Source organism: Columba livia, chromosome 24 (assembly GCF_036013475.1).
Source record: "Columba livia isolate bColLiv1 breed racing homer chromosome 24, bColLiv1.pat.W.v2, whole genome shotgun sequence".
In the NCBI taxonomy this organism is placed as follows: domain Eukaryota; kingdom Metazoa; phylum Chordata; class Aves; order Columbiformes; family Columbidae; genus Columba; species Columba livia.
In genome coordinates, this window is record NC_088625.1 from 5344577 (window position 1) to 5369745 (window position 25169).

At 55.3% G+C, this 25169-nt stretch overlaps 1 protein-coding gene and 1 long non-coding RNA gene across 4 annotated transcripts; one reads left to right on the top strand and one right to left on the bottom strand.

The window, feature by feature from the left end:
* Positions 1-238: 238 nt before the first annotated feature.
* On the bottom strand, positions 239-25078 carry TECTA (tectorin alpha). Of its 3 annotated transcripts, XM_065040557.1 has the most exons (24): positions 24009-25078; positions 23057-23121; positions 20573-20706; positions 19317-19604; positions 17237-17374; positions 16372-16537; positions 14023-14435; positions 12535-13105; positions 11094-11686; positions 10371-10944; positions 9247-9857; positions 8376-8937; positions 7226-7425; positions 6163-6546; positions 5211-5497; positions 4845-5125; positions 4573-4683; positions 4063-4265; positions 3712-3875; positions 3348-3596; positions 2758-2920; positions 2188-2275; positions 1634-1750; positions 239-1191 (listed from the first exon to the last, which is right to left on the bottom strand). In XM_065040557.1, exons 2-24 carry the CDS (start codon positions 23118-23120, stop codon positions 1091-1093), a joined length of 6462 nt encoding a protein of 2153 aa, XP_064896629.1. In that variant the 5' UTR covers position 23121; positions 24009-25078; the 3' UTR covers positions 239-1090. The 3 variants fall into 3 exon arrangements, 2 of the variants coding, with proteins under 2 accessions (XP_064896629.1, XP_064896630.1); XM_065040558.1 differs by lacking the exons at positions 239-1191; positions 1634-1750; positions 2188-2275; positions 2758-2920; positions 3348-3596 and having other exon boundaries at positions 3712-3949; XR_010467939.1 differs by lacking the exons at positions 239-1191; positions 1634-1750; positions 2188-2275; ... (1 more) ...; positions 3348-3596; positions 3712-3875 and having other exon boundaries at positions 4164-4265; positions 4573-4680.
* Positions 1076-3351, top strand: LOC135576296 (uncharacterized). Its single transcript, XR_010467940.1, has 3 exons — positions 1076-1214; positions 2768-2932; positions 3063-3351. It is a non-coding gene; the product is annotated as an uncharacterized LOC135576296 (long non-coding RNA).
* Positions 25079-25169: the final 91 nt, after the last annotated feature.

Below are 25169 nucleotides of genomic sequence, written 5' to 3' on the forward strand. Positions count from 1 at the left end.
TAGCTGGAGTTTGGAGCCATACGGAAGTTCCAAGAGGGAATCGCGGTGTGTGGGACAAGTGCCGTGTTTAGAGGAATGAAGCCCACGCTCACCTCCTCCCTTCACGTCCAGCCCAGACCCTCACCGCTGCTGTTCCCCGTATGTGGCCCCTTGCCTGAAAACCCCTCGCTCCCTGCAGCTCCCAGACCCTCCTGCCTCGTGCTGTCCTCGACCCCTTCACAGGACCACACCGCTTACGAAGGGTTACAACACTTTTTATTCCCACGCAGCCGTTTCAGAGTACAAACACAAGAAAAGACACCAACGCAGACAGCTCCCCCAGATCTGCCATGCCCAACTCTCCCGTCAGGTGCGCCGATGCCTCCCCGCACCCATGGACCCCGATTCCGCTCTCAAAATCTTCTGCCGTGGTGCACCACGCAAACGCAGGAGGGAATTCTGCCCCCCACTGCTCCTCCTTTCCTTATGCCCAGCAGAAAGCACCTCTTTCCAAACACTGGGACCAGCTTCTCGCTACCGCATTGCACAAGCAGTCTTCCCAGACCCGCACCTGCTCTGGGGAACTGTCTGACAACGTGCTCCCAACATGACGTCTGACGATGACCCCATGGCGCGACACCCACCTCGATCCCAGCCCCTGTGCTCCTGAGACACCGACGGCGGCTGCCGATGAACTTGGAGACCTGTGGGCACTCTGTCCCAAGCCATGCGACCGACCGGGGTGTGAGTCCCCTAGGGTGCAGGCTACGAGGGACCGTCTGGGAAAATGCTGCAAAAAAAAACCCCAAGTCCCACATCTATGATGGCAACCTGTAAAAAATATCCGAAGTCCCACACTGATGCCAGAAAACTGCAAAAAAACCCCCAAGTCCCGCTTCAATGCTGCTAAATGTGCAGCGCTGCCTTGCTGTCATGGTGACTGCCACATTCTGGGTCCGTGCTGGCTTTCACTCCAGGTTGAGTCCCTCTCTTGCCTCCATGCCGTGGGACGGGTCGGTGGCAGCCTGGCTGCTGCGGGGATGCTGTCTCCTACCCTACAAAGACGCTGGCTGGCGTGAGAACAGTCCCTGGCTGAGCGGTGGAGCGGTGCCTACGAGGTCGGTTCCTGCGGAGCTGCGCGCAGCCACAGCCACAGCTGGGCCGCCAACAGAAGGGTCGCTGGGGCGCGGTGCTCCCCTGAAGAGCTGGAGGCTGCGGACAGAAACGGGACAAATGTGAGCTGGGTCCTGGCACTAACACAATGGGTGACCCCCTCCTCCTTGATGCCCGGAGGCCCTGCAGGCTGCACCCATCCGGCATCCTCCTCATCTCATCATCACGCTCTGCATCCCACAGTCCCCTTAGTTGGCATATTGGATCCTGGGCTCTGCTCTGCCCCCATTCCACACCACTGTCCCGTTACACTGCCAGCTCTACAAAGTCTCAGTCTTTGCAGCGCTCAGATTTGACGCTGCCAGGCACCACCATCTCCTGGGAACAGCACGCACCCGGTTCCCTGCCCTCCACCTCTGTGGCACACCACATCATCCAGCCGTATTCCCTGCACGTCTCGCCACCACAGCCCCTCGGCTCAGGCACAGAAGCCTCCTGGTATATTTGTCCCCGCTCCTGCCACACCGACCCCAGTACTTGCCCCTGCAGCTCTTGCCGTCCCCTTGCAGCGTCCCCGTCACACAGCTGCACAGCGGCCCGTCCGCCCGACTCGTGCAGATCTGTTCACATCCTCCGTTGTCCTCGCACCAGTCCGATCCTGGGCGCCAAGAGCAGAGGGGGACGCGTGAGCGATGCTTTCAGACCTTCACACCCTGACCCTTGGCTGCCTCAAACCCACATTCCCCACTACAACAAGGGAGCCCACTCTTTGCTTTCCCAGCAACCCCACAGCTGTACCTAGTCTGATGCTCACAGGGGCCTTTCGGGAACTCCAAAACCTGTGCCCACAGCAATGTGGACCCCAACATGAGCCACACGAGCCAGCACCCACGCAGCCTCTGCCCTCAGCAGAAACCCCTTGAAGCACTGTCTTGCACTTTTCCCAAATCCTGCTCAAAAGACCAGCCTCTCCCCACAAAACACACACACACACTCCCTCAACCCGGAGCTCTGGGATCCCACGGACACATCACTGGCCTTGAATCGGATGGCAGACAAACCCCCACAGCCTTCCTTGGGGTCACAAACACTTACGCTTCCTCCTAATAGGCCCCACCGAGATGATCTGCTCCTTGGTCTCCTCGGCAAAGGCGCTGGCCATCCTCGTGTGCTGAGGGCAGTTCTACACAGGGACAAACAGAACCACAGAATGTAAGGGGTCAGAAGGGCCCTAGAAAGCTCACCCAGTGCAATCCCCCCATGGAGCAGGAACACCCAGATGAGGTTACACAGGAAGGTGTCCAGGCGGGTTGGAATGTCTGCACAGAAGGAGACTCCACAACCCCCTGGGCAGCCTGGGCCAGGCTCTGCCACCCTCACCCCCAACAAGTTGCTTCTCCTCTTTCACTGGAACCTCCTGTGTTCCAGTTTGCACCCATTGCCCCTTGTCCTGTCCCTGGTTGTCACCCACAAGAGCCTGGCTCCATCCTCCTGACACTGCCCCTTTGTATGTCCTGATGTGTCCTACCAGCAGCAGGGCTCTCCTCCCAACACCTTAATGACATGCCACCCTCCCAACTCCTCCCCAAGGCTACATCTCTGGCCACCTCTCTATGACCATATTGACCAGGCAAATCCACGACCCACAACGCTTGCCCCACTTACTATTTTGCAGGAGTATTTCTCCGAATCGCAGAGGGACACGGCGCAATGCAGGTGAACTTCATCGTAATCCCCGATGAACTTGAAGACGGTGACGTGGAAGCGACACGTCAAGGACACCCCGTTCTCCTCTATGCCGATGGTGTTGTCCTTCATGTTTTGGCACCTGAATGAGGCCGTGAGTTTCACCCCAGCCCCCCTGTGACCAGGACCCCTCCTCAAGGGACACTGCTCACCCCTATCCCTCTAAGTCCCCTTGTCCCACATCCCCACTGTAGCATGTCCTGTCTCTAAAGCTTGTTCTCTAGCATGTTGCAGGTGTCCAAGGACCCCTCTGCCATATCCCTCCATTGCCCTCCGTCACCCCAAAGCCCATTGTATCGACAACTCCGGGAAGGCTGCAGCTCTCCAGATAAGTGAAAAAACTCCTCCACTAACACCGTGAGCTTCACTGTTCTCCTCCCTGTCCAGATCTCCATCAGCCATCTCGCAGAGTGAAAGGTCCCCTTGACTGATGCTACCGCTCCTTCAAGTGCCCTTCCCAAAGGACATGACCCTAAACATGCTGAGTTGCCCGGCCCGCAGTCACTCACCCTCCCTCGATGATGAAGTAGCGCAGCTTGTCGTTGCTGTCCCGAGACGGGGTCGCGTAGCACTTGTTCAGCATCAGGATCAAGTGATTGGAATCGGCCCCGACGACAAACACCCCCACGTAGAGCACGTCCCGGGTGGTGAGCACCACCTCGCCCTGCCGGTAAGGGTGCTTGTAGGAGGAGTTCTTGTACAAGGCCATCTTAGTCGTGAAGCTCCCTTCCTGTGTCGGCACCGTCAGGTTAATCACGCTAACGAGGACAACAAAAATACAAGCTTGGACAGAGGAAAGGCTACAAACCCCCAAGTGGGCCACGTTGCTTCAGACCCTCGTCACCTCGCCGTGTGGCTCATCCCGGCTCCTACCTGAGCATTGGCCGCACCACCGAATCCAGGGAGATCTTGATGTCCAGCTCGTAGGCGCAAGAAAACTCCACGTTGATGGTCCGATCGCGGGTGATAATGTTGCCTGTGTTGTTCGCGCTCTCGATCCAAACCGTGTTCTTGTACACTATATGTGTGCTGTTCGACTGCCAAAGGAACACGGGGCTTCGCTCGAGACCGGCCCTCTCTGCTCCCCTGCTCCTAACCAACACCTTGGCCCCTAAAAAAGCCACATGATGCCACAACGGGTACGCTATGGCAGGATGAGGAACAGCTCACGTGAATGAGAAGACACCCAGGGTGAACAGGCCGGCCCTACGTGCCCTGGCTCACCTGCACCAGATTGCCGCAGTTGCCCTTGGTGTTGTTGATCTGGAAGGAGATGAAGTCCTCCCCTTCGATGCCGGGGCAGTGGCGGTCGTTGACACGCACGTCCTCGCGCTCGAAGCCCAGCTGGAAGAGCTTGCACTTGGAGATGGACACTTCCATTTGGGCGGCTTTGCAGGTCACCTCCGCATCGATGATGTCTTGGGTGGCTACATGAGAAGATGAGACAGCTTCCAATTGACAAAATGGAAACACTAGCCCAAGCCTGCAGCCTCCCCACCGACAGAAACAACATGATCGTCTCCCGCGGCGCACCCTGCCCGTCTGCCCTCCCTGCTGCTCAAGGTGCTCCTGATGCACGGACACCCATAATGTGCTTCTCCAGAAAAAATGCTCCATCAAACCTGACCACGCTCTCACAACTGTGTCTGGGCAGAGGTCCCGGCCCTCGGCACCTCCCTTCCCGCAGCCCCAGCGCAACGATGGCCCCTCGTGCGCCAACCCCAGAGGACTCACTGTTCCCGTAGGGCGGGGGCTCGATGCAGCCGCACAGCTCCCCGCCGTTGTCCAGCTCACAGCTGCGGTTGGGGCAGTCGGCGCCCACGCAGGGATCTTCCACCACTCCTGCTAAAGAGCACAAGATGGAGTGCAAACACGATCGTTACCTTCAGACCGCGGGGAGGGCGCTTCCGACCGCCACCTGCCAACCCCACAGTCCCCTCTCCCACCCGCTGCGGTCCCAGCAACACATGGCTCCCCCGATCCGTGTCAGCCCTCAGCTCTCTTACAGCAATTCTCCTTCTCGATCCACTCGGTGCCCAGGATGCCGAAGGTGCGACAGGCCTCGCCGTAGGCGGCCAGCGAGCCACACAGCTGCACCTTCTTGTGGTTGTAGCAGCCGTCCAGAAAGCAGGACTCGTAAAAGGGCAAGGGGTCCAGGAGGCCGTAGCAGGGCTGGAAGAAGCCTTTCATGTCCGTCAGCTTCAGGCAGTAGCTGTCGCTCTGCAGCTCCTGGATCTGGACGTTGTCGCAGGAGGCGGCGTACTGCGAGTACTGCAGCTCGTTGCAGCTGTGGGCAGCGCACACGTCACGGGGGCTCCCGTGGCGGCCGGTCCCGCTCCCGCCCGGCGGGGAAGGGCCGTCGGACCGCTCACCTCTTCTGCATGCCGTTGGTCTTCCAGCTCTGCGCCAGCACCACGCTGCTGACCGCCGGCTTCCCCCGCAGCGTCGCGTAGTCGTCCGTCCGGTCGCCGTTGAAGTTGCCGCAGAGGCCACACACCTTGTTCTGCAGCCGCTCGCCGATGGTGATTTTGATGACGTTGAAGCCGTTGTAGCGGATCTGGATGTCAGGGCCGGAGTCGATGACCAGGAAGCCCTCCTGGCTGAAGATCTTTGTGGAAAGCCCCGTGACAAAGGGGATGCTCACGAGGCTGCCGTTCACCTGGTTCGGGAGAGGACACGAGACTGACATCCCTCCGTTCCCCTCTGCTTTATGCATGCAAGTGCGAGCTGTCCCTAAACAGGTCCAAGACCTCCTCCTGCTGTCCCTAAACATGTCCAAGACCTCCTCCTGCTGTCCCTAAACATGTCCAAGACCTCCTCCTGCTGTCCCAGTTATGAAAACACACCAATTTATCTTTGTCAGTGGCAACCACATCCCCCTGCTTTCTCCAGCCTGACAAATAGCTCTGAGTGGACCAACTCCCTTACATGCTCGCACAAGGTCGCACTGCAAAGGGAACTCAAGGCTCGAGCGTGAGACTCATTGCCCAGCAGAAAAGAGCACAGATGGTGGCCTGTAGAGGCTGAGTGACACCACAGCGATAGCCAGCCCTCTGTACTCCTCCATCTGACAACACAGCTTCACCTGCATCACCGAGACGTGGATGGGTACGAGACTACAAACTCCCTGTTGCCCTAGCTGGTGTCCCTCTGCACAGCCCGACAAACAACAGCCACATCCTTCACCCATAGAGCTGCCTTGAATGGGACACAAAGCTATCGATGGAACCTTCTGGGGCCCTCGTGGAGATCGTCAAGCACCATCTTCTTCTGGTCCCCTGCCACCTGTCCCCGCTCCAGAGGATGCCCCTGACAAGCCCTTACCTTGACGGTATTCCTGTCACTGATGAGGATCTGCTCCTCGTTGATGTAGAAGTACACAGGGGAGATGATGGTGAGGTTGGGTGAGGACCACTTGTCGAAGTTGATGATGAGCTGGAAGGAGAAGTCGGGCAGCTTCTGGCAGATGGTGGAGAGGACAAAGGCGCAGTTGGCGGGGAAGCGGAGGAAAGCCCCGTCGAAGGTGCGGAAGACGCCGCCGCCCGCCGCCAGGCAGTAAGAGCTCCTGGTGCTGAAGCAGCCGCGGATGCCGTTGCGCAGGGCGCACTCCTCATCTGACTTGCAGTGCCGTGGGTCACACTGGATGAGGTTGCGTCGGAAGCAGCGGCACCGGCGGGTGCAGTCCCCGTTCCAGAAGAGCTGCTTGGGCTGAAAGAGGGACCCGTCACCAGACGACAGGATGGAGAACCCTGCCCTATCCTCCGAGAGTGCTCAGGCCAAGGCTTGTGCCCCTCTCTCACATGGCTTGCAGGACCACGGGCCATCAAATTGAGGCTTCTTTCCTTGCTCTTTGCCAGCCTTCCTCAGACCACAGCTCTGAAAGAGCAGCTGTGCAAAACCCTCAGGCTGCAAACAAGACTGGCACAGCAGATGTTTAAGCCAGCAGATCTGAGTGCATGCTGGATCAGAGCTCAACCCGGCCCCAGCAGAAGCAACAGTAAAATGCTCTGCAGCTCAGAGGAGGACTTGGAGACCTCAGGACAGCTTGACCCCAGCAAACAACCCACAGGCCACGGCTTTGCTACAGATCCCGCTTCCCCTCAATGGACGTCCGCCTGCTCTGCCCCGTGCTCCCTGCCCTTTCTCGCTTAGTGCAAAGACACTGAATTCAGAGCAATCCCCAAGCGTGGCCACAGCCAGCAGACATGGCATGAAGCCAATGAAGGAGAGGGCCTGTCCCTTTAGATTCTCTGTCTGGCAAACAGACCCGGTACTGCACCCGGTACCTGCCTGGCCCAACCATCCTTCCCATTCAGGGCACGAAATGCTGCCCAGGAGTATCAGAAAAAGCACCAGAAATGCCGAGAGAAGGACGGGAGTGGCATACCTCGTAGTATTTGCCATCGGAGTAGCAGCCGCAGTTGTGGGGGAGGATGCAGCTCTTGCCGTTGAGGACGTAGCCGGGGTCGCACTGGCATCCCTCCACGCAGTAGTGGCTGCAGTCGCTCTTGAGGCGGATGGCGGCGCATCGGGGCTGGCACAGCGACACGCAGCTCTCGTAGTGGCTGTTGGGGGGACAGCTGACGGCTGCAACATCACCAAGGGGACAAAACAGACACTGATGAGCTCCCTGGACAAAACCGACACTGGGGACATAATCCCTGCTGCTACTGTCCCGGCTGAGGTGGTTAACATGGACTGTGCTGCCCAGAGAGGGACCCAGAGCTCGCGGCCTTTGTCCCTCCATCCTACAGCTCTTACCAACAGCCTACTCCAAGCTGAGCAACACTTCTCCATCACTCCCCACTGTCTCTGAGCTCCCAGACACCAGTTTCCCCAGAACCTTTTCCCAGCACTCCCTGCAAACAAGCCTCCTCACTGACACCACAGTAACACCTCCCTCCGGGAGCAATGCCCATGCCGTGGGGTCTTTCGGGCAGCAAACGGAGCCTCTGCACCATATGCGTGGGGACACGTTTCAGGGATGTGTTTTGGCTTGGCCGTTGGAGTGCAAAGCCTGTGAGAGCCAAAGCCTGTGCTGCTTTTCTTGGCGCCCCAACAGGGACCGTTTTGGACCCAGCGTGTGGCCTTGCCACCCTGGGCCCGCGAGAGCGATGACTTCTGAGCCACCGGTTTGCTTGTTAGAAGGATGAACGACATAAATGTGATTTTCAGTCTTGTTAGCAAAGACAATTACATCCCATCTGATTTGCCAGACAGATTGGCTGCCAGAGAGGCTCATGGCCCCCATCCTCGTCAGCCTAATTGAACATCGCATCGTAATCTTATTGACAGAGCATGCAGCTTCATTAAACCAAACACACGTACTCCTGGCTTTGAAACCGACTAATACAATTCCTGATGAACAACAGAGGGATGGCTGAGACCTTTAGAACTAGAGGCTTCCCCGTTTCCATCCCTGCTCCTGCTCTACCACACGCAGCTCATCACAACTCCACAAGAACGCAGTTCCCTAGACCTGATCCCACAACCCCACAACTCTAGGGAAGAAGAACCCGAGACAGGGTGGTGCTTACAACATGATGTGAAGTTCCTCCAGCCGGTAATGGCGATGCCCTGCGTTTGGCATGTGCTGGCGTAATTCTGCAGCCAGCTGCAGGCCGTCTGCATGGCTCCCCCGTCGACGCACGTGTCAAAGAGGCAGTTCTTGTAGAAGAAGCCAGGGCTGATCTTGCTGTGGCACTTGGCAAAGACGCCGCTTTGGCTCGGGATGAGGCTGCAGAGCTGCTGGGGTTTCCAGAAGCCTTCCACCTTCCCGCAGGCGGGGCAGCGGTCACCGCAGCCCACGCGGCAGAACGCGTCTCGCTTGGCCCAGCTCTGCACAAAGTCAGCGACGGTGGCAGCCGGCATGCCACCCGCGGCTACCAGGTCATCCTCGGGGTTGCCGTTGTAGCGGCCGCAGAGGCCGTAAGTCAGGTTCTGGAAGCTGCGTGGGACGGTGACTGAGAGGAAGGTCTTCCAGTCGTACACCACCTTCAGTCCAAAGTCGGTCTCGACCACGATGTGAAAGCCGAAGGCGAAGATGTTCACTTTGCCCTGGCCCAGCTTCAGAGGCAGGTACAGGCGTTCGTCGTTGACCTGCGGAGAAGAAAACGGGGCATGTCGTGAGCGGGAATGATGCTCGGAGGATGTGAAGGAGGGTGGCTTGGTGCTCCGGGAGCGCGGTCGCAGCCAGCCTCACCTCCACATCCAAAACAAGGCAGCCAAATTGGAAGCCCTCTCCAAAAGCTGTGCCTGGAGGCACGCTGGGGACAAACCTGAGCGCACGCCCTTCCCTACCCCCAGAAAGCCTTGGAAGCTGTAAGGCCTTGTGCCTCGGGACTCACTCCATGGTTTGGAAACCACAACAGGGAGAAATAACCCCTGCCCTCGTGGCCCCACACTCACCAGCACGGTATATTTGTAGGCACGGTGGATGACGATGTTGTAATTGAAGACCTCCACTTCAACTTGCTTGATCCACAGAGCCAGAGAGGTGTCCCGATCCTCATTCTTGGCTGTGACGGTGAACGCTGGGAAAGTGTCCGAGCGTTCCGCCCTGGGCCGGGAGATCGTGGTGCACAGCACCAACGCGCAGCTGCTCTGGAAGTCGAAAGAGTAGCCGTCAAAAGTCAGGTAGTGTCCGTAACCGGAGATGATGCAGGAGGCGTCGGTGCGGACGTGGCAGTAGTAGAGGCCATTCTCCTCCAAGCAGTACTCGTCATCCTTGCAGGAGACGTTCTCGCAGTACACGCTGTTGTCAGAGCCGTTGCAGTAGCAGAGGAAGTGGCAGGAGATGTCCATCCAAAAGGTCTGGTTGGTGGCCAGCTGGCGCCCCTCGAAATTGCAGCCGCACTCTCCGCGGGGAATGCAGCGGGTGCCGCGGAGCGCGAAGCCCTCGTCGCACTGGCAGCCCTCGGCGCAGGTGTCTGTGCAGACAGGGCCCGTGGCCAGCGTCTCGCAGGTCTCCACGCAGCTCATGCACTCCTCGAAATGGCTGTTCTCCGGGCAGGCGAGAGCTGCGGAGCCGACAGACATGGAGCATGAGTTCCCAGCTTTGGCAGCCCCACAGCAGCGTGGGGTGAGGGAACCGGCAAAAGGTGGGAATGGGGTGAGCAGCGACCAATTCAGGGGAAAAAAGGCAAAGGGAAAGGGAAAACAGTCCCAGCACCCTGCTGGCCACCGGCTCTTTCTCTCCCCTTTGCAACCCCTTCTCCTCTTGGCCATCGCCCTCCTCACATCACAGCCCTGTCCTGACATTTGCTGAGCGACACCTGTGCCTGCGGTTTTATAGGGAATGAGGCCAAGGCTCCTGAATGATGCCTCCCTCAAACCTCCACGTTATAGAGAACAGCTGCCCGCCGGAGATGAGGGAGAAGTGGGTAGAAAGAGCCTGTGCTTTTTAGCATCCCGAAGAAAAGCAGCTCTACCTTTGCACACCTACGAGCTTATGACGAAAAACACCCTGCCTGAGGTCGGCGGGGTCTACGTCCCCTTCTGCCCACCCCAAAAAAAAGCTTTGGTGGACTCACGGCAAAAACTGTGGCTCCTCCACTGACCAACGTCCACCTCAGCATTCTTGCAGGCGCTCGCGTAGCGTGCCACCGAGTCGCAGAGCTCCGAGCGGTTGCCCCCACTCTGGCAGAGGCGGAAAAGGCACGTCCTGTAGTAGGCGGAGACGTTGACCACGCTGTGGCACTCCAGGAAAGAGCTGTTGGTGGGGTCGTTGATGATGCCGCAGTTGGAGCGGCTCCGGTAGGACTTGAGCAGCTCCGAGTCGTTGTTGCAAGCCTTGAGGAGGTCCCCGCACTCCCCGTTGCAGATCTCGTCAAACGTGGTCCAGCTCTCCAGGAAGAGCTCCAGGTTGTCCGTGCACTTGCCCTTGGGCAGGCAGAATTCGTCGCCAGCGTTGTCGTTGAAGAAGCCGCACAGGCCCCCCGTGCAGTTGAAGTAGGCGGTGGAAAGGCGGATCTCCAGGAGGCCTGAATCGTAGTAGGCGACAGCCAGGAGCCCCTCTGACTCCATCACGGTGCCGTTGTCACTACGGTAGATTTCCAGGCGGCCAGAAGGATGGAAATAGGGCAGCTCCACATCGTAACTGTTCACCTACAAGTAGCAAGTGGGTTAAGATGTGTCAGGGAGGGTGATGTGACTTTGCACAGACATTCCTGTCTGCCGCTCATGTTAAATGCTTCCTGACACACACCCCACCCTCCAAGGCCTGGGATGGGCCGCCGGGACATCGCCACCTTTACCTTGATCTCCGACAGGCTGGTGCCTCCGATCTTCACCTCCTGGCCGACCGCCTGGATCCGCACGACACGGGGCCCGTCAGGCGCTGACCCGGCCTTCTTTTGGCTGATGTCCACCTCGATGAAGTCCAGCGTCTCCGTGCAGGTTTTGAGGAGTATGTAGGAGTGCTCCAGCGGATAGGGGAAGGCGACTCCATCAAACGTCCTCAGCACCTGGTTCTGCCCCACCAAACACACGGTCTCCCGCTTGGGGTAGCAGCCCCGGTAGCCATTCTCGATGGTGCAGACCTCTCCTTCGGGACAGGAGGCGTTGAAGCACCTGGCGTCCCCGCCGTCCTCGCACCGGCACTCCACCGTGCAGTCCGCCGCCGCCCAGAACGACTCCCCAACCGCATAGTAGCGGCCGTCCACGTCGCAGCCACACTGCTGGACAGGAATGCAGCGGTCGGTGCTGAGGACATGGCCCTGGTCACACTCGCAGCCCTCGGCGCACGGGGAGGTGCAGGACAGCGGGGCCGTGAGGTCCGAACACGTGGCAGGGCAGCTGCTGGCGCACACCGAGTAGCGGCTGAGCTCCGGGCACCGCACGGCCATCACTGTGGGTGCAGAGGGGAGGCAAACAACAGGAGGACCCTGTTATGGCACCATTTGGGTCTGATTACCTCTTTGCCATTGAACCACAACAGAGACACACAGAACCCCAGAATGTCAGGGGTTGGAAGGGCCCTGGAAAGCTCATGCAGTGCAATCCCCCCATGGAGCAGGAACACCCAGATGAGGTTACACAGGAAGGTGTCCAGGCGGGTTGGAATGTCTGCACAGAAGGAGACTCCACAACCCCCCTGGGCAGCCTGGGCCAGGCTCTGCCACCCTCACCCCCAACAAGTTGCTTCTCCTCTTTCAGTGGAACCTCCTGTGTTCCAGTTTGCACCCATTGCCCCTTGTCCTGTCACTGGTTGTCACCCACAAGAGCCTGGCTCCATCCTCCTGACACTCCCCCTTTCCATCTTGATCCCCAGGAATGAGGTCACCCCAATGACCCAGGAGCCCCCCGTGACAGTAGAATTGTCCCCTCCGTTCCTTTCATGCAAGCAACAACTTCTCAAGAACATCCCCAGTGCCCTCAAGCCGCCCACAGCTATTTAATCCTGCAAGAGAGGAGGGCGGGCTGAGAAGTGTGCTGTTGGTCAGTCCCTATTCTGATCCTGCCTCCATCACTCATCATCACACAGCCACCCATCTGCAGAGGCTCCCGCCTGGCGCCTGACTCCTGCCACCCTTTTGCTGGCGTGAGAATCCAGTCCCACGGAGAGAAGGGACCAATGGGCTCTTGCCTGACTCCCTCAGCCTTGAGCAAACCTCTCCCTTGGATTTCTCCACCTTCATCTCACCCCTAAAATGACTGCCCTCCTCCTGTTCCCATCACGAGCTCGCCAACACTTACTGCATCCCGCCTGTGCACGCCACTCTCCCACCGAGATGCCCAGGGCCTGGCACACCGCGGCGTACGCCTGGACGGCTTGGCACAGCCCGGTGCCGTTATCCCGCGCGCCGCAGAGGTCGTAGACGCAGCTGTGGACGAAGGCGGTGGGGTCCACCACGGCGTTGCACTCCCACAGCGGCCCGCCGCTCTTGTTGATGAAGCCGCAGTACTCGGAGGTGGAATACAGAGACTCGGTGGCGGCGTCGCAGAGGCTGCAGTTGTACAAGCAGCCGGACGAGCATTTTCTCTCGGGATGCGGCACTCTCCAGCTCTCGCCCAGGTCTGGCGCAGATGAAGCCAACCTCCCGTCCGAGCGCAGGGTGTCGTCCTCAGGGTCTTTATTGTAATTTCCACACAGACCGCACGTGGCGTTGATGTACGTGGCCGGAACGGACACGGAGGCGTAATGTTGTCCGTCATAGGTCACTAGCAGGCCGAAGTCGGTCTCCAGCGCTGTGGACAAGCCGCTTTGGTAGATTTTTATTGCGCCCAGTTCGAGGGATATAGGTAGAGACACCACCAAGTCATCCACCTGCAAGAACAACAGCAGATGACTGAGGTGGCACATGTCATAGCAGAGCTCTTATACGGGGACAGGAGACACACAGCCCCATTACAGGGTCTCAGAGTTAGGAAAGGCACGGCAGGACAGCTGACAGAAAGCCACAGGCATTTGCCACCAGGTCTGTCACCTGTGTCCCCTTCTCTGAGGGACACATGGGACCCAGAAGCGCCGTCGGGGCACACATGTGGAGCAGAGGTTTGCTGCATTTTGTCAGACAGAGGCTGTTTATTTGCAAAGATCAGGGTAGCGGGGAGAATGAGGGCACCCATCGGAATAGGACACGGAGGCCACCCAAGCAAGGTACTGGAGGAGAAGAGGGGGCACGAGTCAGCCCCACAACCTCTGTCACAGAATCCCAGAATGTCAGGGGTTGAAGGGCCCTGGAAAGCTCATGCAGTGCAATCCCCCCATGGAGCAGGAACACCCAGATGAGGTTACACAGGAAGGTGTCCAGGCGGGTTGGAATGTCTGCACAGAAGGAGACTCCACAACCCCCCTGGGCAGCCTGGGCCAGGCTCTGCCACCCTCACCCCCAACAAGTTGCTTCTCCTCTTTCACTGGAACCTCCTGTGTTCCAGTTTGCACCCATTGCCCCTTGTCCTGTCACTGGTTGTCACCCACAAGAGCCTGGCTCCATCCTCCTGACACTGCCCCTTTCCATCTTGATCCCCAGGAATGAGTCACCCCTCAGTCTCTTCTCCAAGCTCCAGAGCCAGAACTGGACAGAGCAGAGGGGCAGGAGAACCTCTCTGACCTACTGACCACCCCCTTCTAACCCACCCCAGGTCCCATTGGCTTCCTGGCCACAAGGGCCCAGTGCTGGCTCATGGTCACCCTGCTGTCCCCCAGGATCCCCAGTCCTTTCCTTCCAGCGGGGCTCTTACCTTCGCTTTCCCAAAGCTGCCCTTTGGGAGCACGATCTTGTGCGAGTAGACCTCCACAAAAATATCCCTCAGCCAGGAGACGGAGGAGCCGCCTCGGTTCTCGTTCTTGGCCTCCACGTTGAAGTAGGGCAGCTGGGAGCCTGGCCAGCACTGCCTGGCGAGGAGGTAGGAGCAGGAACCCTGGAAGTGAAAGAGGAAGCCGTCGAAGGTGTGGTAATGCGGATCTCCGAACACCACGCAGGTGCTGCTCTCCACCGGCACGCACTGGAAGAACTTGGTCTTCAGCTCGCACACTTCAAAGGGGCCGCAAGCCACCTCCTGGCAGAAGATCTCATTGTTGAAGTCCAGGCAGCGGCACTTGGTGGTGCAATTGGCGCTGTCCCAGAAGATCTCCCCTTGACGGAGAAACTGTCCTAGAACGACAGAAAGGAAAAAAACCCACGCTACATCACTACTCTGAACAGAGGAACACGCTCTGACCGCATCGCATCGGTCCTCGGAGGCGTTTGACGGCCATATAGACAGGAACGTGGCCAAAACATCCTGCTGTGAGGCTTCTCGGCTGCTTGCTTTCTGTAGACTCCCAGCAGGAGCCACTTGGCAACGCACTGCGATCGCAAGCTTCATCTTCCACGTACCGTGCTTCCCCTTCGCGTCCTACCTGTGCCACAAGTCCGTGGGGTGGTGCGACCACTGTCACGAATCTGGGGTCAGTGCTGCACCATGCACGCTGGCTTCATTAAAAGCTATTCCTTCTCTCTTGGACACCCACCAGCCTAGTTCTGCTTCAGAATCTCAGGACACAGGAGCCATTTGGGCTGTTTTCTCAAAGGGCAAATCCACTGGTATAGCTCACACCTTCTGGACTCCATTTCCAGTGCTGTCGCTGTACTTGCATTGTCTTGCAGCATTGTAGGTATCTCTGTAATTCCCCTGTTCACATAATTTTGCCGGTCAAATAGCGACTCTGCTGGACTTGGCAGTGCTTCATAAGGCTGATCTTGAAGGTCTTTTCTGGCCTAAACGATTCCATGATGCTGCCAGTGGCTCAGAAGCAAGACGCTCTCATTCCGAAAGTTGGAGTTATGAAACCAAAGAGCTGTTGATCGGTAACTTCCACACCACACACCAGCAAGAAGGGGAAACGCTGAGTGATCACACAGCAATAGACCGAGCAGACTTGTTACACGGCGCTACTATAAAGGGAGGCAGGTTTGTCTGGTGAGAGACATGAGAGAAGACGGGAGAACCAGGGCGGCAAACACCCGTGAGAGATTCCCTCTCCTCCATATGGCCGCCTTTCACACTTCTTCCGCCGTGCACGCTGCCTGAATTACCCTCTCCTAAACTTTTTGTTCTCTTCCCTGCCTCCTACAAAAAATAAAAAGCTATTTTCCACTTGCCTGCAACATGCAACATTTCCTCTTAGCAAGACCCACTTGTGAGGGCTTCCCCATTTGCCTCCGGTGCCTCGTGCTGCGTCTCCTCTCGTGGAGTGTGACCCAATGCAAATCCAGTGGTAGGATCGCCACACGCTGCCGTTATCTGCAAAGCCAGACTTTGCAAAGCCCAGCCTTTCTTCCTGGGGTCGGCAGCTGGAAGAAGCTGGGGTGGCTGGACCCAAAACATCCCCTGAGGCTGCAAGAGCCTCAGTGTCCCACACAGCCCTAAACTAGGACATAAAGCAGCCACATGTCTCGGAGTGGTGACACCTCCGGTGTCCTCCAGCAAGTGACAAGTCTGTCTCACTAGAAAGACTCCCAGAGCACAGCGAATGCTCCTGACAGTTTTATCTGTCAAATGATAATGCAATAATCTCTCTGCAGCAGAGTCCCTCTGCAGCCGCTGTGTGCATTTTTTATCCTCTTCATATCCCCATGCTGCCAGTGACACATGTGCAGAAACTGGTACAGGGACATTTGTCCTGCCTGGAGAACCTGCTATTCCTCCTGTAGTAACAAGGGAAATGGGACAACACCATCAGCTTTCCCACTCTGGGGCCACAATGAAATAACCATCCCCAGATCCTTCCTATTGCCACCGTCAGTGTCACAGAAAAGAGGCTTGGTGGCATTTTATCCCTGTGAAATACTCGAGCACCACCTGCCCTTGTCTTCAGATTCTGGGGTGCAGAAATGGAGGCTGACAGCAACACCACACTGAGAATTCGCTGCAAATAGTCCTCGTGAGCCAGGTCTGGCCATCCGAGAGCATGATGACATCCCCTTGGGTGACACAATGCCAACGGGGACATGGGGCAAATGACAGCCGACAACGGCTTCTTCACGTACGCTGCCGAGGATGCTGTCCCGCTGCACTGCACCCCAAAACAGCCATTTTCCCCCTTACCTCTCAGGCTGCAGCCATTGGCCGGATCTATTTCTCTGCCATCTATTTTGAAAGCCCAGCGCCCGGGGACGTTCACATTGGTGGTTTCTTCGATATTGACTATATCTGGGGTTCTGGAGCCCGGGATGCTAAAGAAGTTGGTGATATTTCCACCATTGAAACCAGCCTAAAACAGAGAGAGAGCAAATTTCATCGCATATCTTTGCTATGGGAAAGCATTTCTGCACTCCTCTGCCCCCCACAATAACTCCTGAGCGTATCGTCTTTCGTTTTAAAGTCTCGTTTCAGTTATCAGGTAGTTTGGATGCAAGTGAAAAGCTCTACATGTCCTACAAGCAGTATGGATGGATATTCACACATTTATGTATGCATATATAGATAAGATTATGGGTGTATGTATTGAGCGGCCACTATAAAGTGAGGAAGCGATGGAGGGTGGTTCCCCTTGCACAGCAGCGCTGGAAGCTGAATCTGAGCCCTCCTGACCCTTCAGAGATGCGCTGGGACCATCAAGGAGAAAGGGTTTGGTGATGGAGTGGGACAGAAACCACCCACAGTCTTACTTAGCACACAGTAACTTTGCCTCCCAATGAGACCGAGCGCCAAGGTGCAATGGGGCACGGCAGAGCTCCAGGGCACAGCAAAGGCAGCTCTAACATCTTCAGCATTTTGGACACATCAGGTAAGCAACCCCAACCCCTCAGGCAGAGGGACGGGCTGTGGTGCTGCTGCTGACCCCCCGTTTTGGGGTGCTCGTCCCACCGTGCTGTGCAGCGTGCTTGCTGGGAACATTAATGACATAAGCAAGATATGGGCAGTCATCTGAGAGCTCCACAGCGATGGATTCAGGAGTGAAAAAACTCACCTGCGCCATCACCCCGCCCAGCCCGGTCAGGGGGTCCCCTCCGCTGGCCGTCCCTGTGGTCCAGCTGATCTCGTGGTAGTTAAATAGGGCAAAAGACGACACTCCATCGGTGATCAGGACAGCTTGGAAGGTGTTCACCTGTTGGACGCGGTGGGCACAATCAGGAGGTGAGAGCCATTCCCTCTCCCTGCCCTTCTGCTGCGTTCATCTCTGAGCCTTGCGGTGAAGCCGCATGAGACCTGAAACACTCACCCTCGCTGCTGTGGTTCCACCAACTCCCATCCCCACCACCAAGGAGGACAAGATGACTGTCTCTGATCCAATTTAATGCCAATAGATGGCAGCACGAGAACAAGCTCAGGAAGAAAAGGCAGTCGGCAGGATTTGGGTTGTTATGACCTGTTATCTTCCATTACCCTACCTCAGCTTTCCTCCTCACCGCATTATCTTACCCGCTTCCCTTCCGCATTCATATCCTATAACACTGTTAACAGTGGATTACATCCAAGTCAACCACGGATATTATGCGCTTTGCTTGGCTGCCAAATCCCTCGGTACCTGCTCAATCTGCTGCTCGCGTTCCTCCTCTTGCTTGAAATGACTCTGCATTTCTAGCCCCCAAAACCCCAGATATATTCAGGCGACTGCCAGCCCAGGTCCAGTGTAAGGAGGACGTGCTTTGCCACCGGTGAGGGTGGTATAGCCCTTCTGTGGACGCACAGAACGACACAAAAGGCCTTTCCCCTGGAGATATCCCCTCCATCCTGCAGATCCAGCGGCAGAGGTCACCACTGGTAACTAACGATCCATTACTTCCTTCAGCTTTTGGCGCTTTTCTGTCCTTCCCGTGCTCACCCACCCTAGACCACGCCGTGACGCGCGATTCCTGCCTGTGAGCGAGCAGGATTGCAGCCTGGGTGGCCCCTCTTTTTAGTTATTCCGGACCAGCCACCTTGGCTCTGCAAACTGTGAAGTAATCTGCAGAAACGCTTCTCAGCCGCTATGGCGAAGCGGGTGGATGGAAGCACCTCAGGCTAGGAAGCGCTAGCCCTGCGTTACCAACAGTTCCCGTGCGCTGCTGGACAACGGGAAGACTCCAAGGGGCTGGGGGTCACTTTGCAGTGCTTTACATTCCCATTTACATTTGAATACTGGCGCTGAGGTGAGCACAAGCACCTGAGGATTGAGGAGGGGACCCGTTCCTGCTCCTGCATCCTTTCCCTGGCTCCGGTTTCAGCTCCTCGGCATGCTCGCTCACCTTTTCAAAGTCTTTTCCTACTGCTGGGAGAGCAGAAGGGACTAACACATAAAGACACTGTCGCTTTGATTGTGCAACAACAACGTTTCTTCGGTGGAGCAGCAAACCCTGCTCCGGTCAGGTCCCTCCGGTGGGCGGCAGGAGCTGCCGTGGTACCGGGAGGTTTAGGATGCACTTAAATGAACAACAAACATCTCCCTGTTCGGTGCTCGTGGCCAAACGTACGTTGAGCACCCCAGCCATCGAACGAGGCTCTCGGAAACCGCACCTGTTTGCTTGGGTGTCATTGAGAAACGGTAACCGCAGCGTCCCCAAGGCCACATCCACGGGGTTGTTTACTGCAGCTTTTCTGCAATGCGATGAATTTCCTGCTTAAGTTGCATCGTGCCATCCCACGTGCTAACCCGGAGCCCCGGTCGCTATTGACTGGGAAGGCTGCTCTATAGCAAAATAAATTGCATTGTGTTGCAAATGTAATTCTTCAGGCAATACATGAATCTCTATATTGCTTGCTGTCTGCAAATATATATGTACGTGTGGCTTTTTTTTCTGCAAGCACTGCCAGGACTGGCAAAAAATATGCATTAAATCTCGAGCCTCTCTAGTAAATGGAAAAGAGCTGGACTGTTTATCAGAGCCAGCTCCTCCAGACAGAAGCTCCTCTGCCCAAAAGAGAACTGGGGAGAGAGAAGACAAAGCAACTCACTCTGGTTTATGCACAAAGGCCAGGACAGTTTTTTATATATATATATTTATATATATATATATATATATATACGGACATATACTCAACCAGCAAACACCACAGCCCATCGCTCTTACCGGAGTGGTGCTGCTCCCTCCATAGAAAGTGACTTCCTCCCAGGTGACGATGAAGATCCAGACGGCAGAGAAGGTGGACATGTCTTTGAAGTGCTTCCGCACGTCTTTGGACGCTCTCCTCAGCAGCTCGGGCTCGCTGCTCTCCCGGTAGTAGATCTCCCCGCGGATGCCGTTGTGCACGTCTGCCCAGAAAGGCGCGATGAAGGCCCGGCCATCCGTCAGAGGAAACGCTTCTGGCGTGAACTGGCTGACCAGCGCGTTGAAGGAGATGACGCCGTTGTTGTTGACCTGCACAAAGAGATCCCCGCACGCCTGAGCGAGCTGAAAGCTGCTGGTTTATCTGAAAACATGGGGTGAGTGGCTTTTAGACCATAAATTGGCCTAATATTGACACCATATTGGCTAATATTGGCTCATAATATTGACACCAGTTGACATAGCCTGACCAGCTCTCTTCAGTCATTGATAACTCATTCAGTCGTTCACAACTCATGGCATTGAGTTTGACCAGGTGCATCTTTACAAGGATGTATCTGATGCAATTAGAGATGAACATGTGAAAGAAGTGATGTACAAACGGATTGAAGACGATCTGGAACAGTGTATTCTGCGTGGGGACGAAATCTACGCTGCGCTGAACCGCCTGGTGAACCACAAGAAGAAACTCCTCCTCATTCAGCACAGAATCAACCTCATCCCACCAGTGGTGGCCAAAGGCTGAGCGCAGGAAGCCCCACATGGGAGAAAACCCTGAAAAGTCTGAAAACGGGGCTCCTACGGGACAATGCAGTCGGGGTATCCATCAGAGCGACGTGGCGCTCGGCTCAGCTGGGACCCTGGGTTTGGAGACCACCGGGAGACCTGGTTGAATGACACTGGTGGCCATCTGAGAACATCCTTGTCTCAGACACTTACATACAGGTCCAAACCATCACCCTTTATTTTGCCCTGTATGTTCTTGTATCTTGTCATGTAACAGGAATAATGTTCCTTGTGTCAAGGCCTTAGCGTGGCCGCACCATTTAATCACCTACAAAGAAAATTTATTGCCTTTTATATTCTTCCCCATGAACATTAGCCCATTAAATATACCTTTGACTTTCTTAATCATAAAACCTATCAGTTCATGAAATCTAAGAACTTGTCAGGTAGGTGCTAATAAATCTTGCGGTTCCTGATGATGGGAAGAGCAGGTTTAAAATTCAGCTGCTAATTGCAGGGAAAAGAATAAAGGGAAGGTCTGCTTCCCCACTTACATAAACGCTTCTGTACGGGGCTCCAAAAAAGATGAATGGGACGGAGATCTTGATCTCAGGAGAGCTCCCATCATCCACTTTGGGTGTTTTTGTGTCGTTCTGCCAGAATGGGTACAGACTCGCCATGGTGTGAGCTGGAACGAGAGGGAGAACAGAGTCCTCATGGCAACGTCCCACCTTCCCGGCTCGGGGTTACAGCCCGAGATGTCACGACTGCTCCCACATTTCCTGGCAAAATAAGGTTTCCTGCTAAAAGACGCTGCCGGCGAATGTAACTGTCTCTCCTAAAAATACTTCAGAAGCAGTTCTGATGAGTTTCAATAAGAACCTGCCGCTTTCTACCAGGCCAGAATCCAACAGCTTGAGTCGCGGGCGGGCACTTCTGGCCCCAGGGCACGTGTCCCCCTGCCAGATCTGACCCCGGATTTCTGGCAGTTTGCTGCTGCTGTGGCTCCTCGCAGAGCAAGCGGGGATTTGGCCACGTTTTCCTTCCCGACCTCCCCTCTTTGATGTAGAAAAGCAGCACCCCGTCCTTACAACATTCAATCCTGGCCAACAGGAGCCTCTGGGCTCTGAGCAATCCCGCTCTGTTCACCCGGACATGCTTTTATCTCCTCGGTCCTGCCCGGCGCTGCTCGGAGCCTCCAGCCAGGACAGCTCACCCTGCACCATCACGGATGCAGGATGGGCTCTGGGGATGCTCCTGCCCAAACCTGCCTGTGGGATTCACATGCACACCCGGTCTAACTTTCCTTGGAGAAAAGGACACCAGGGTAAGCCTGGCTTAACCCATCCTGACTTCCCAAGACACACACGCGTGGCCTGAGCACCCTGCAGGACATAAAGGGTGACGGTGTCCGAGCCACGAGCCTGGTTTCACAGATATATCCGAAGGGCCGCAGTGAAGCTCCTGGCTGCCAAGCAGTGAAATAAGTCATTTCACAGCTGTTACTCACCCGATAGCTGAGCCATAGGTAGGAGACGTGGATTTTGCTTCTTTCTCACACAGAACACTCAGAAAAACTGCTCAAAGCCAACACTTTAGCACTGCCCGTGTGACACTACATGCATTGTGTCACCCAGCCAAGCAGCCCAGCGGGTTCTCCTGATTGTGACTTTTGTCCCAAGGACATTTTTCAAGGATGAGCTGGTGTCCTCAGGAGGAAAAGAGACCTCCAGCTTTTGCCCGAGCTGGCAAATCAGCAGCTGAACGGGGAAACATCTTCCAACCTTCCCAACTCTGGGCTTGCTCACTAGAGGTCCTCAAGCTGGCCACACGTACCAACCATGCACATCTGCACATCTCCTAACTAGATGTTCCTCCTGCCCGTACCAGCTCTGCATGCCCTTCTTTGAACTCAAACATGACAAACATTAACTATTCCACGAGGCTGGCGAGCTGTTCCTGTGCTCTTGCACAACCACAGCACAGACGGGGTCCCAAAGCAGCGCTGACCCCTTGGTGGGAGCGGGCTGAGCACCCCAGAGAACCTCCCTACCCAAACCCCATGACGTTTGCCTGTCGCTCACGCACTTCGCCCTTTACTGGCTGGATGCTCAGCCTGCTCAACCACCACAACATCATATCTTCCCTTGCTTTTAGAAAATAATTCCCTTGTAAGTGTAACTGTTGATGTGTGTTTTCCCGTAGAAGCTTGTGGTTCAACGTTAAACCAACAGCACGTCAAAGAATAAAATAAGGTCATTTCTTGTATGTTTTCCTGTTTATTATTAGTCTTGTTCAGATTTGGGGAAACATTGTGGAGTGAAAATATGAAGAAATGTTGACTTGTGTAAAGGAATAAGAGTAAGATCTTTAAATACCCTGGTGTGCTTGTGCCTTGGCTGGGCTGCAGTCTGGGCTCTCAAAAAACCTTACTTTAAAATAAATGCTTTAAATGTTATAAATATTTCTGTCTCTCTTCTGCAATACTTTACACACATTGTCTGTTCTGCTGTTAACTCCCTGATGCGGATTTCCTAATAGAAAATTTGGAGGATTCTTCATTATCTGAACCTGAAATGTTGAACCTTTGAAATGTTTCGTAGCAACCTCTGGAACACCCCATGCACGCACACACAGCCGTATAGATGATATATGCACACGTTATGTACAACGCTCACCACGATCAACAGCTTCTTGGCCTGTCTACCCTGCCGGCTTTGCCAGCGTTGTATTGAGCTCCTCGGTCAATGTCAACGACCATCGCGTCATTGCTCCCAATGAGCCGAGGCCCATTTGCACAAGTGGCCAATCCATCTCCCGCAATGCAAGTTGTCACTTGGACAAAAACGGCGCCACAAAGGTGCATTGATTCCCCACGTCGTGCTCACCCTGAAATCAGCAGTTTCTGAACACCATATCACCCTGGTTCTTGTCCTTGCTCCCACCAAGGGAGTGTTTTCCGAGCCCTTCTGGGGTCTGTGGGCGCAGCGCCGCTCCAAGGTGACCCCCTTCCCAGCACCCGAGCGGGAGACACTCACCCCTCTGCCGCGCCGTTAGCACCAAAAGGGCCACCCAGGTTCCGAGAAACGATCGCTTGTTCATCCTGCGGGAAGGAGGGAAACCCAGACATGCATCACAAACCCTGGGAGACGCCAAGCTGCCCAGTCGCTGCCGGCACTCGGATGTTTCATAGCTCAAGTTCTGCACCCACCACGCAGACCCAAAATGGTGCAATAACACTTCCCTGGTTATAGCAGCTGCAGGTATCGTCAAAGCAAGCCCATAACCACAAAGAGCTGCTGCTCATTCCACGCAGCGTTTTGGAAGCTGTGAATAGCCCCGATGGTTCAGTTCCCCTACGCACTTAGCATGGGGATGGATTCTTCCGCCTGGCTTGAAGGGGAACAGCTTCATGCTGCTCCAAACGCCAGAGCCGGTGAACGGCTCTCGGAGTTAAGGGGCTTCAGACGCTGCTTCGACTAATCCTTTGTGCTGGCTGCTCTCACTACGACCGCTTACCGTTTCTGAGGAGCGTGGAAGAAGCACAAACATTTACACAGCTGGGCAACTCCTTGCTGAACAGGAATCAATGACAGAGAGAGAAGCAGGGAAAACGAACGTGAAATCCTCTGCCAGCTTTAATTCCTTCTGTGCCTAATGCAATTTGTTACTCATTATTAATCCAATAGAAAGGATCGCTAAAACACCTGCTTTGATTTCTTCGCCGATCTCTTCCTCTCATTACACACAGGCAGAGCTCCCAGGAAGATATTGTGTGCTCAGCTTCAGACACTATATCCAAACTACTTATATATATAGTTTCAACACCAGCCTCTCTGCCTTCTCAGCTTTATATAAGGCAACGACTAGTGGAGACTACGGTAGAACAAGAGCGAGACTGGCAAACACGACAGACGATGAAGAATACGCTACTTCACATATCGCATTCAAAAATACAATTTTCTAACTATGGAAAAAAGAGTTACCAACCTGTTTTGTAGACTAGAGGAGCAATCAGGGCTGAAATTTTAGACCGATCTTGGTAGAGCGGGGAGAAATCCTATGTCAATGGAGAATGCATGCCGGTCCTCCTTTGGCAATTAGCGCTGATGACTGAAACGATGGCTCGGTCCCCTCGCAATTGAAAAGCCCGTTTTCTTCAATGCTGTTCCAGGCTGAGTTGCAATCGCAACCTCTACTGATAACCAGCAAGCTAATCTGGAGATCAGATTTGGGTTGGAGAGGGAGAGAGGCCTCTTTCTTCCCCAAAAGCTCGCTCCTTTGAGCTGGATTCAGATGGCAATGCCAGCGAGCCGGAGCTCACCGTTGTGTTGCGCAGCATCGCTTTTCGCTGAAGGAAAAGAAAGAAGAATTGAGCCCCTTCCTCCTTTGTGTAAGTGAAAAAAAAAAAGCCCCATCTATATAATGTTACAGGATTAGCATTAAACTGCGCTAGGCTTAAAGGCAGCACCCCAGCGGTTCAATGGAGTTACTTTTCCATCCAAGTCTCGCTTTACTTTCTGTAGCTTCTGCTTTTACAGGTGGAAGAGGAAACACTTACCCAGCGCTCTCCTCCCGTCAGGAACAGATTGAGGACAGGGACACAAGAAGCACCTAAACCCCCATTTTTCCATCACCCCAGCACCCCTAGATGTGTGTTTAGTAAAGTCACTCCCAAAGCGCTGGGTCTTACCTTCACAGTTCCTTTTGGTACGTCAGGGCATCAGCAAACCCTTCTCTTTATCCTCCAGGAATGGCTTTGCTAGCAGGATGCTTTATTTTTTATATTTATTTCTTATATTTATCTTCTCCCTTTTCAATAACTACTTGAGGAGGGCAGGGGGATTATAAAGCGCTGATATTCCGGGGGCAGGTTACACCCAGCCTGCCCTTCCATGCACCTCGGCTCTTCCTTTCCCTCCCATATGGATTTTAAACATTACCTGCCACAGGAAAATCAATCGACTCGTCGTCTTTTCTAAGAATGAGAAAACTGGTGAAATTACGTTTGTCACCTTAACACTCCGGTCCTGCTCGTGCTGGGCACGTCTACACTGATGAGGTTTGGTGAGGCTTCGCTGTGTCTTTGGGGAAGACGTTCCCTTCGAGGCGAGTTTCTTGGGGCAGGGGTGCTCCCATCGCGCAGCGACG

What these genes read in the sequence shown, in the direction of transcription:
- TECTA (XM_065040557.1), bottom strand. Translation starts at nt 23,120, where the DNA reads ATGAACAAGCGATCGTTTCTCGGAACCTGGGTGGCCCTTTTGGTGCTA. An exon ending in CAATGGCTGCAGCCTGAGAG is followed by an intron (nt 14,436 to 16,371) that starts GTAAGGGGGAAA and finishes CTGTCGTTCTAG; the next exon opens with GACAGTTTCTCCGTCAAGGG. An exon ending in TACTTCATCATCGAGGGAGG is followed by an intron (nt 2,921 to 3,347) that starts GTGAGTGACTGC and finishes GGCCTCATTCAG; the next exon opens with GTGCCAAAACATGAAGGACA.